Source organism: Pelophylax lessonae (assembly GCF_965119305.1).
Source record: "Pelophylax lessonae genome assembly, chromosome: 13".
NCBI classification, from domain to species: Eukaryota; Metazoa; Chordata; class Amphibia; order Anura; family Ranidae; genus Pelophylax; species Pelophylax lessonae.
The window spans coordinates 114,312,897-114,325,722 of NC_138780.1; the positions used below are offsets into that span (position 1 = coordinate 114,312,897).

At 42.5% G+C, this 12,826-nt stretch overlaps 1 protein-coding gene across 1 annotated transcript in view; it reads right to left on the reverse strand.

Annotated features, from left to right (window-relative positions):
• The window catches only part of GALNT16 (polypeptide N-acetylgalactosaminyltransferase 16), a 248,253-nt gene extending 238,366 nt beyond the window's left edge, over positions 1–9,887 (reverse strand). The window contains exon 1 of the mRNA XM_082275418.1: positions 9,527–9,887. Coding sequence (XP_082131544.1) covers positions 9,527–9,706 — 180 coding nt within the window. The 5' untranslated portion in view covers positions 9,707–9,887. The remainder of the gene's footprint in view (positions 1–9,526) is intronic.
• Between the last annotated feature and the right edge of the window lie 2,939 nt (positions 9,888–12,826).

Genomic DNA, 12,826 nt, shown 5'->3' on the forward strand with positions numbered 1-12,826 from the left:
TGAGACGACAATGGGAGGTGTGGAACACTAATGGATGCCTGCAAGAAAGCAGCGTGAGCTGCAAGCTGGTCTGTAGCCATGACAACGCATTTCGCAGGCATGCATTTTATCTCCTTCCCCTGCTCACACAGGTCATGGAATCCAAAGTTTTAGCGCTTGAGGCACTTTTACTTTAACCACTTGCCAACCAGTCGTTGTATTTATACTGCGGCAGGTCAGCTCTGTCCCACGAAACAACATACATATTTCATGGGATAGCTGGTGGTGCAAGCGCACGCGCCGAATGGCCACAGCGGGGCATCCGCAATCGCTCCTTCCCGTGAAGATGTAAACACAGCAGACCGCTATTCCGTCAGTAATGAACACAAGGATCCGGTGTTCTTCCTATTTAGGAACACAGGTCTCTGTGTTAATGCAGCAAACCCATCCCCCACACAGTTAGAAGTCACCCCCTAAGGACACATTTAACCCTTTGATCACTCCTGGTGTTAACCCCTTCCCTGCCAGTGTCATTAGTACAGTAACAGTAACAGCCGCGCAATCGTCAGTTAAAATAACGCAGTGCCGTATCGCAAAAAATGGGCTGGTTATTAAAGCGGAGTTCCACTCAAAAATGGAACTTCCACTTTAGGGCCTCTTGATCCCCTGACATGCCACATATGGCGTGTAACTTTTTTTTGGGGGGAGGGGGGGCGGGTACCTAGATTTGACAGGTACCCGCTCCCACTTCCACTTTCTAGGCGGCTCGAGCAGAAGTTTGCCTCTCCCCCTCCCTCCCTGCAATCTTCTGGGACATGTCACAGGTCCCAGAAGATTGCTCGTCCACTCAGGATCTGCAGAGCAACAGTGCACACCCGGCTGTGAAGCCACAAGCTATCACAGCTGGGTGCCCACAGTAGTGATGCCGACACCATAGGGAGCGTTTTCATCCGATCCTATCTGATCCTCCAGATGGATGAAAAATAGGATTTACATCCGTCTGGATTTCACGGACAGGATTGGATCGGAAAGCAGCGGGTGTCAGGGGACATGTCTCCGCTGACATCCGCCGCTCCATAGGGGTTAATGGAGTGCCCTATCAGGTCCATCTGAAAAATTGACAGGCTGACCTGATCGGAAAGCCTGTGTTAAAGGGCCCTTAGGACTACAGGTAATACAGGGTGCCATGAATTGGCCCTGCAGTTTACACATGCATTTGCAAATGTGTGTTAACTGAACCCCTGTTTTTAACACATACTGTTAGACAGGTTCATTCGGTTGGTAATCAAACTGCGCCAACGTTCTGCACACCACTGCAAGATTGGATGATGCTAGGTGGAGACAAAGTCATCTCCTGCAAACTTCAGCCAATCCGTGAAGAAGAGGTATCCAGTTCTCCAGTCAGTTTGCACACGGAGCTAACTTTTCTTTTTGGGGGGGAGGGGGTGCAAGTAGCTGATCTTGTCTAGGGTGCAAAATAGTCTAGCACCGGTGTTCTATCAGAATATCGCTACCTATCAGATTCTGCAATGGGAAGTGAAGTTCGGACGAGAACAACTTACTGCGTTCCAACATGGCCGCTATGCGATCCAATAGGTTCCTAATGTGACAGAACATGATGCAGCGGCGTACATCTTCTTACACCCACGCAAATCTTGAATTTTACATTTATTTTAGCACTAAACTCACCTTATAGACTGAAATAGACTATTTCACCGCGACTGAGTGAAATAATCTATTTCACTATATAATCAGTTTTGTCGCTGAGCAGTGCGGGGTGTACCAAGATGGCCGTCGCCCCTTCTGCCTGCAGGTTTCCCGCTAGATTTACTATAATACAATTGAAATCGAAATCTAATACTGTTATTCAGTCTATAAGGTGAGTTTACTGCTAAAATAAATGTAAAATTCAGGACTTCCGTGGGTGTAAGAAGATTTCTGCCGCTGCTTCATGTTCTGTCACATTAGGTAACCCATTGGAAAGCATAGTGGCCATTTTGGAACGTATGGCACATGCGCAGTAAGTTTTCTCGTCCGACAGTCACTTCTGGTTGCAGAATCTGATAGGTAGAGCTATTCTGATAGAACACCTGCCCTGCTGTGAGCACACAGTGGGCAGTTTGGATGCAAGAATCACTACAGCAACATGTTGACCACAAACACATATAGAAACACATGCGCATAACGCAGAATGTGACTGGACGCCCAATGGAATATTTTTCTATTTGAGCAACAAGTATTTATTTTAGTTTACTGCTAAAATAAATGTAAAATTCAAGACTTGCGTGGGTGTAAGAAGATGTCCACCGCTGCCTCGTGTTCTGTCACATTAGATAACCCATTGGAAAGCATAGCGGCCATGTTGGAACGCATGGCGCATGCGCAGTAAGTTTTCTCGTCCGAGCGTCACTTTCAGTTGCAGAATCTGATAGGTAGCGATATTCTGATAAAACACCGGCCCTGCTGTGAGCACACAGTGGGCAATTTGAACACAAGAATCACTACAGCAACATGTTGACCACAAACACATATAGAAACACGTGCGCAAAATGCAAAATGCGACTGGGCGCCCAATGGAATATTTTTCTATTTCTATTTGAGCAACAAGTATTATTCCCAATCTTTAGTTTAAAAGCCCTTACCAGAAACCTCCACCATTCACAATCATCTATAAACCGTTCACATTTCTCCAATGCTGGCTGCCATGGATACGGGAACACTATATTATATCAGCGATTATAAATATCCCTCCACTATGTACATCCAGCCTGCTCTCACACGCCAACCTTTGTGAATAGGAGCAAGCTACACATCCCGACTAGGAGTAACAAGAGATTTTTCTTTCAAGCATGGCTGAGCACTGAGTATATTCCTCATGATTAAATACGTGGTCTGGGTGATAAGACTGAAATGGCATTTACATTCCTGGAAACATGTAGTAACGGAGGAAATTAGACATTTGCCACTTCACTGCCTCCCAACCCCAATCAACACATTAAAAATTCTCAACTGAATAAACGGAAAAGGTGACATTTGAAAAGGACACGGTGCTGTCCAAGAGTCAAATACATATGAAAGAGACGACACAACACACACTTATCATTCTGTATAATGAAGATATGATGGCAAAACAATCTGGATCAGCTGCGCATTTTGGCTACATTCACACACGGGCGTCTGGAATAGTGGGCAGAAGAGCCGCGATTCCGCCCGCAATTTCAAAAACACCCACAATGCACAATGAACATTTCAGGTGCCATTCACCTAAAAAAATGGCGAGGTTCTGCTGCGATTGTCACGCAATAAAACGCACTGCAATCACGACAAACCGCATCGCTTGAAGCTTGTCGGCCCAAAAAAAAGTTCAGGAGCTACTTTTGCGGCAGAACTGCGCCCCTTTTTAAGGTTCCATTTAAATTAATGGCATCTGAAATGTGCGTTGTGTGATTTGGCATTTTGAAATGGCGGACAGAATTGCGGCTATTCTGCCCGCGATTCCAAGCGCCCATGTGTGAATGTAGCCTGAGGAAGGTTTTCCATTTTGCGACCACTTTTTGACTTGATGGACATGAGCCTCTATAGTCCCGGTTTACACAATTGCAATGCGGGAACCCTGCAAAGCCACTGCGGGTTCAAGCATCGCACCCCACTCGCAGGCAGCTCACACTGCCATATGCGAATCACTGGGGGTGTCAATACAAAGTTAACAACAGATTAGTTTGCATATCGCAGTGCGAACTGTCAGTTCAGATATGAATCAGATCGCATAGGTGTGAACACAAATGCAATCCGATTCTGGTGCGGGCCAAAAAAAGGGTCCTGTGCGACTTTATTCCGAACGCGATGTGAATTCAGCCATACAAACTGTATGGCTGAATTCACAACTCACAGACATCGCATGTGATTTGCAGAGCAGTGCGCTGCGAATCACATGCGATGTCTTACAACGCATATTTGTGAACCGGCACTTAAAGTATATGTAATTCCTCATCTTGTAAACCAACCCATTAAGTTTAAAATAGAAATGAAAGGCAAAACATTTGTGTGTGTATATATATATATATATATATATATATATATATATATATATATATATATACAGTGGGTACGGAAAGTATTCAGACCCCCTTAAATTTTTCACTCTTTGTTATATTGCAGCCATTTGCTAAAATCATTTAAGTTCATTCTTCTTCCTCATGAATGTACACATAGCACCCCATACTGACAGAAAAACACAGAATTGTTGACATTGTTGCAGATTTATTAAAAAAGAAAAACTGAAATATCACATGGTCCTAAGTATTCAGACCCTTTGCTCAGTATTTAGTAGAAGCCCCCTTTTGATCTAATACAGCCAGGAGTCTTTTTGGGAAAGATGCAACAAGTCTTTCACACCTGGATTTGGGGATCCTCTGCCATTCCTCCTTGCAGATCCTCTCCAGTTCTGTCAGGTTGGATGGTAAACGTTGGTGGACAGCCATTTTTAGGTCTCTCCAGAGATGCTCAATTGGGTTTAAGTCAGGGCTCTGGCTGGGCCATTCAAGAACAGTCACGGAGTTGTTGTGAAGCCACTCCTTCGTTATTTTAGCTGTGCGCTTAGGGTCATTGTCTTGTTGGAAGGTAAACCTTCGGCCCAGTCTGAGGTCCAGAGCACTCTGGAGAAGGTTTTTGTCAAGGATATCCCTGTACTTGGCCGCATTCATCTTTCCCTCGATTGCAACCAGTCGTCCTGTACCTGCAGCTGAAAAACACCCCCACAGTATGATGCTGCCACCACCATGCTTCACTGTTGGGACTGTATTGGACAGGTGATGAGCAGTGCCTGGTTTTCTCCACACATACCGCTTAGAATTAAGGCCAAAAAGTTCTATTTTGGTCTCATCAGACCAGAGAATCTTATTTCTCACCATCTTGGAGTCCTTCAGGTGTTTTTTAGCAAACTCCATGCGGGCTTTCATGTGTCTTACACTGAGGAGAGGCTTCCGTCGGGCCACTCTGCCATAAAGCCCCGACTGGTGGAGGGCTGCAGTGATGGTTGACTTTCTACAACTTTCTCCCATCTTCTGACTGCATCTCTGGAGCTCAGCCACAGTGATCTTTGGGTTCTTCTTTACCTCTCTCACCAAGGCTCTTCTCCCCCGATAGCACAGTTTGGCCGGACGGCCAGCTCTAGGAAGGGTTCTGGTCGTCCCAAACGTCTTCCATTTGAGGATTATGGAGGCCACTGTGCTCTTAGGAACCTTAAGTGCAGCAGAAATCTTTTTGTAACCTTGGCCAGATCTGTGCCTTGCCACAATTCTGTCTCTGAGCTCTTCAGGCAGTTCCTTTGACCTCATGATTCTCATTTGCTCTGACATGCATTGTGATCTGGAAGGTCTTATATAGACAGGTGTGTGGCTTTTCTAATCAAGTCCAATCAGTATAATCAAACACAGCTGGACTCAAATGAAGGTGTAGAACCATCTCAAGGATGATCAGAAGAAATGGAAAGCACCTGAGTTAAATATATGAGTGTCACAGCAAAGGGTCTGAATACTTAGGACCATGTGATATTTCAGTTTTTCTTTTTTAATAAATCTGCAACAATGTCAACAATTCAGTGTTTTTCTGTCAGTATGGGGTGCTATGTGTACATTCATGAGGAAGAAGAATGAACCTAAATGATTTTAGCAAATGGCTGCAATATAACAAAGAGTGAAAAATTTAAGGGGGTCTGAATACTTTCCGTACCCACTGTATATATATATATATATTTAAAAAACCATTATGAATACCTTTTTTTCCCCCCTTTTTTATAAGTGATCACATTCCCTATGTTCCTAACTGTATAAGGAGCTCAGAGAGATGGGGGAGGAGAAACAGCAGCACGCTGATCTTCCCAGTGAATGGATTTGGAGGGGGTTGTCAGGACAAGCCTGATCATTGGAGGAGAGCAGCTAGAGAACTGACCGCAATGTCCTTTTATGCCTAGTGTGGTCAGTTTTTAAAACAAAAGCAGAGGGACTGGCAGGATCACTAAGGATTTCACCCAAAGGAAGCAATGCCAAGAGAACAGGATACTTTCATATACAAGTACATGATACAGCAGGCACATATCAGGAATATGAAATGTTGGGTTTACATATTGAACTCATTATATCCATGGCCATTGCATTCTACTCCCTGCAATGGATTTGCTGATTGGGTGAGTATGTCATTTGTGCATAACACCAGCGAAAAAGTTAAAAAAAAGTGGGAGGAGGATGTGAAGTTCCTCTTTATTAAGGTCCGATACTATGGAATAATTGCATTTGGAAAGTTGGAATGATTCGAGTAGGGCCACTTCACACTGGAACCCGGTCCCGCACATTCTCATTTTGATCGCCCTTTCATTTCAATGGGCTGCCAAATGTACTAAAACACAGAAAAATTTGTGCAAGCACTACTTTTTCAGATCTCGTGGCACCAGACCACAAGTGGTTTGGTGGCCAAAAACGCGCTGCATTTGTGAGATGCGCTTGGGGTTCTATTAACATTTATTTGGCACCTATGTGCGTTTCACAAGAGCAGCGTGTTCACATGCGAGCCAAGAAACGCACACAGAATGCGCCTTTCCCGCACCGCATTTTGCTGTAAATGAGCCCTTATGGGGATTTTTTTATCAACACTTGATAGGCAGATAGACACAAGAGCTATAATAGAATGGTTATGGCTGTATGTTACAACCCACAAAACATGCAACAATAATAACGACATCAACAATACAAAAATAATAATAATACTATTTGATAGAGGTATGAATGTTGTTAGCTATATGGAATTTAATACATGCAGTAAGCAGTAGGCTTACATATATTTAATGCTGTTTTCCAAAAACTTGAAACGAAACTGTCTGTGTTGCCTATAGCTTCTATTCAGAATTAACCTTTCGTGTTCTAACCTGCACTAAAAAAATAAGAAATAGAATTGGAGGGGACCCAATGGGGGTGACAAACACACCTCCCCCATCGTTTTTTTGTCCTTATCGTTTTTGTATCTTTTTATACATAGATGTTTATGGGCTGATTGACAATGTAACATTTCAGTGCAAATGCTGTGAGGAACTACAAAGCATGTGCATATAGTCCTAATGTTATTAAAAAAAAAGTGGTGTTTACATCCCTGCCCTGCTTTGCAGCTTGATTTGGAAAATACGATCTAATTTTCTTCCTTTCTACAGAGTTGTGAGGACCACCAGTCTATGGCAATGCATGTGTGCGTTTTGATGCGTTTTCATCAAATACTGTTCCTATCAAGCTGACTGGTAAATGTTCCTTAAAAAAATGCTCAAAAAATACAGAAAAACATGCATGTGGGGAATTGCATGATAGCCCTCATAACGCCTTACGGCACGCATTTTTAAAAAACGAAAATACATCACATCTAAATTGCGGAGGCACAGCTGTGAATGGATTACCCAAAACCAGCATGCGTAATGGTCTAACACTATCTTTTCACTTGCCCTACACATGTGTGTGTTTTATGGCTCGTTCGCATGATGTGCAGTGATCTGCGTTTTTCCACACCGGATCAACGCAGGTCAACGCAAGGGCAGGCACATGGAAAACAATGGTTTTCTGTGTGCCTTGTTCACACTGCAGTCTTGTGCTTTGAAGTGTACTGTGTTAAAAAGCAACACATCTGCATTTCAACGCCACGCACATGAACGCATTCCAATGTAATGCAACTGAAAGTAAAGGTATAGAAAATAAATTGTTAGTATTTTGACCCTTCCAGGGACTTGTCTGTTTACAGCGGATGGCATGAAAATGCATGCAAATACACATAACGCAATGTAATACCACACATTGCACATGAAAGTGCATGCCAATACGCATGACAAGGCAACATAACACAACTCAATGCGCATGAAAATGCATGCCCATGCATATAAAAAGGCAACATAACACAGCGTGATGTGCGTGAAAATGCATGCCAATACGTATAAAAAGGCAACATAAAATAGCGCGATGCGCATTAAAATGCATGCCAATGCGTATAACAAGGCGACATACTACAACACAATGGGCATGAAAATGCATGCCAATGCACATAACAAGGCAGCATAACACAACGCAATGGGCATGACAATGCATGCCCATGCGTATAACAAGGCAACATCATACAACGCAATGCGCATAAAAATGCATGTCAATGTATGTAACAAGGCAACATAATACAACGCAATGAGCGTGAAAATGCATGCCAATGCACATAACAAGACGGCATAACAAAACGCAATGTGCATGAAAATGCATGCCCATCCGTATAACAAGACAACATCACACAACGCAATGTGCATAAAAATGCATGCCAATGCACATAACAAGGCAACATAACACAACGCGATGTGCATAAAAATGCATGCCAATGCGTATAATAAGCCAACATAACACAATGCAATGTGCATAAAAATGCATGCCAATGCGTATAACAAGGCAACATAATACAACGCAATGCACGTGAAAATGCATGACAATGCATATAACAAGGCAACATAACACAACGCAATGCACATGAAAATGCATACCAATGCGTATAACAAGGCAACATAACACAATATATTGTGCATGAAAATACATATTAAATTCACACCAATGCACGTGAAATTTGGATGCGTTTTTTGAGTTTTATGTGCAGTATGTTGTGAAAGGACCCCAAGGCTCAGCGCACACTGGTGTGCATTTGCCACGCTAAAAACGCACCTTTTCAGCGCAACAAAAGTGCATGAAAATAGTTCCCTTTAAATTCCATCTGCTCACATCTCGCAGTGTTTTTAAAAAGTCAGCTTGAAAAACGCACCAAGAACGCACCTTCCATTTGTCGTTTTTTACCCAGGTGAGCACGGATGAAAACGCATGCAAGCGCGTCATGCGTTGCATGAAATTTTGACATAACGCGCGAAAAACCCGCTACAAACGCAATATACGTTTTCACACGTCTTTCCAGAAACTTTCCCTGTAATCTCCTATTTGATATTCTGCTTCCCATCCTATTTATTATCCGATGACATGCACTAAATTGATGGCGTTTATACAGTCCCGTATCCCCACAAATTGCTTTAATGAAGGGACCGATGACGGATGGTGTACTGTAATGGAGCGAGATGAGAATCAATGGGGCTGTCAGGACGGCTAATTCCAGCAGGATGTATTGGAAGTGAGAGCTGAGGCTGGGGGAGTCTGAAAATAAGGAGAACTTATTCGGAGGAAGAGCGATGACTTAATAACTGAGCGGATTGGAGAAATTCTAAGACATTCAAGCAAAAAAGTAGAGCCAATCTTCCAACCAATCAGGCTTCACTTTTCATGCTCTAAGAGGAAGCCTGAGAATAGTTGCCATGGGTAACGGCGAGAAGGATGCTAAATGGTTGCTAGGAGTAGCTGCTTACGCTTTCCTTTCATCCATTGAAATGGATTATTGTTATTAAAGGAGCCCCCGCCAGTCACAGGGGAAGCGGTCCCTAACCCCCTCCCCCTCAGAGTGATGAGAAGGTGCAGGTTCCTCCCCATATACAGCTGATACTCACAGCCTCAGGGCTGGTCCTGTCCTCTCTGTGCACCTCCTGCCTCACCGGTGGCCGGCTCTTGCCTGGGGATCTGCTGGATGTTGCAGGATGGGGCTTGCTGTCCTGCCATAGGTAGTAGAAGGTCCCCAGGATCCAGGCGACAGTCAGGATGGCGATGGCATTAGCTCTGATCCTTCTCATGCTGCAGGCAGGATGGAGAGATTTGTATGAATGGGAGGGAGGCGAGAGGCTGCCTGCTCCTTTTACATCCTAGCAGCGCCTGTGTGCGCCCTCCGCTTTCCTCCTCCTCCAAAGCTGTCTCTTTCCAGGGTTCAGTCTCCCCCTGGATTGCTTGCCTTGCCTCTCTCTGTATCTCTGTCTCCCTCCCTCTCTCCCTCTCCCTCTCCCTCTCTCTCTGCTCTGCTCTCACTCAGCTGTTTGTTTTAGCTCAGTCCTGCAGAGAGAGTTCATCCTCCTCAGGGTCCTAATGTCCACCTAGATTACAGCCACACGTCTGTCAAATGGAAATCAAGACTGGGGCTCGCCTCCGTACCTTCCTAAGCGGTCGATTCAGATTGACACAGACGTGTATTCTTCTATGTATGGCATGGATCCATTGCTACATGCTCCATTCAGGATTGTTAGGTTCCGTCCACATGGGCATTCACAAATAACTCATGTGAATCAAGTAGAGCGCTGGAAAGCATTTTGATGCTTTTAGCTGTAAAGCGCTGCGTAAACTGTTGGCACAATATAAATTCTATATAATAATATTAATATAGCGCTGGAACGCATTATTGATGCTGGTATCGATTGTAAAGCTTTAAGAATGCTCAAGCTGTAAAGTGCTGCGTAAACTGTCGGCGCTATATAAATCCTATATAATAATAATATTAATATAGCGCTGGAACGCATTATTGATGCTTTTAGGTGTCGATTGTAAAGCTTTAAGAACGCTCAAGCTGTAAAGTGCTGCATAAACTGTGGGCGCTATATAAATCCTATATAATAATAATATTATAGCACTGGAACTCATTATTGATGCTTTTAGGTGTCGATTGTAAAGCTTTAATAATGCTCAAGCTGTAAAGCGCTGCGTAAACTGTCAGCGCTATATAAATCCTTTATAATAGTAAAAATATATCACTGGAACGCATTATTGATGCTTTAGGTGTCGATTGTAAAGCTTTAAGAATGCTTAAGTTGTAAAGTGCTGCGTAAACTATCGGCGCTACATAAATCCTATATAAAAATAATAATAATATAGCGCTGGAACGCATTATTGATGCTTTTAGGTGTCAATTGTAAAGCTTTAAGAATGCTTAAGTTGTAAAGCGCTGCATAAACTGTCGGCGCTATATAAATCATTTATAATAATAATAATATAGCGCTGGAACGCATTATTGATGCTTTCAGGTGTCGATTGTAAAGCTTTAAGAATGCTCAAGTTGTAAAGTGCTGTGTAAACTGTCGGCGGTATATAAATCCTATATAATATTTAAAAATAATATAGCGCTGGAACATATTAGTGTTGCTTTTAGGTGTCGATTGTAAAGCTTTAAGAATGCTCAAGTTGTAAAGTGCTGTGTAAACTGTCGGCGCTATATAAATCCTATATAATAATAATATAGCGCTGGAACGTATTAGTGTTGCTTTTAGGTGTTGATTGTAAAGCTTTAGGAATGCTTCGTTAAAGGTTTTTTTATTTTTTTCAAAAAGAAACAGAGAGTTGCACTTTGCTAGCCTTCAACAAAAGTGGAAGTTATGATTTAGAGCCGGTTCACACTGAGGCGACACGACTCCTTACTACTTCGGGGGCGACTTGTGCATTACCATGCACCACGACTTCGGAGCGACTTGCAGGGACTTCATATAATGGAAGTCTATGCAAGTCGCTCCGAGGTCGCCCCGAAGTAGTACAGGACCCTTTTTCTAAGTCGGAGCTTGTGTTGCTCCTATTAGAACGGGTCCTGTAGCGGTCAATGGACAAGTCGCCTGACAAGTCGCGCTAGTGTGAACCAACTCTTAGGGTGTCATATTATATCAGTGTTATTGGAGTTGCGCAGCCCTATAAAAAAATTATCATGAAATAACCATATACATAATCCACCATTCGCATGAATACAATAGTTAATTAAAAAAAAATAATAATAATATCCAAATGAAGGAAATATAAAAGCAATGTCCATCAATCATGAAATTAGTTACTAAAAACAGAAAGAAAGAAGGGCGCAAACGCCTAGTGCATTATCTAAGACACCTTAAAAAGGTTTTATAATCACCAAAAGTATACTCACAAACATAAGTCAAATATAGCAGTGGAATGGATAATTGATGCTTTTAGGTGTCAATTGTAAACCTTTAAGAATGCCTTGTTAACGTTTTTTTTTATTTTTTATTTTTTGAAAAGAAACAGAGTGTTGTACTTTGTTAGCCTTCAACAAAAGTGGAAGTTTGGATTTAGAGTGTCGTATTATATTAGTGTTATTGGAGTTGCGCAACCTATAAACAAATTATCATGAAACAACCATATACATAATTCACCATTCACATTAATACAATAGTTAAAAAAAATAATAATAATATCCAAATGAATTAAATATAATAGCAGTGTCCATAAACCATGAAACTAATTACTAAAAACAGAAAGAAAGAAGGGCACAAAAGCCTAATGTATTATCTAAGACACCTTAAAAAGGTTTTAAAATCACCAAAAGTATACTCACAAACATGCTCCACTGATGAAGTCCCTCTCTTTGGGACGTAACGCGTACGGAGGCAAGGGAAGAGCTATGACGTCACCCGCTGAAATTAATAGAAAAAGCTGTATACACCTCGCACTGGTCAAGTGCTTTTCAAATAAGAGGATCTTATTTTATGCAAATAAATTGTTTTTAATCGGTTGAACACTATTATCTGCTTCTATTCTTTTGCGCCAACTGAATGGATTGACTGATACCACGAGAAGTGTCCTTTCTGTCTGACATTCTGGGTCTGAGGTTTCGGATGCAGGACGGACTTTACACAGTGATCTATCCTTTCTGGGGAGATAAAGAAAGCATTTGTGACCCTACTGTTAACTCAGGGGTCCTATTATGAGGTGAGAGGCCAGCATATATGGTGGAGGATATGCACACTGGATCACATCCATATACCTGATGATATATTCTTCAGAGCACACTTCCACTTACGGGCTATTTGCATGGACTTCCACCTGGACTTTTTTTCTGCTCTTTATTAGCTCCTAATTCATTCTATTAGAGCTGGTTTGACCAGCTGACCTAGCGCTGCACCATCATTATCTTCTACTCACAAACATAA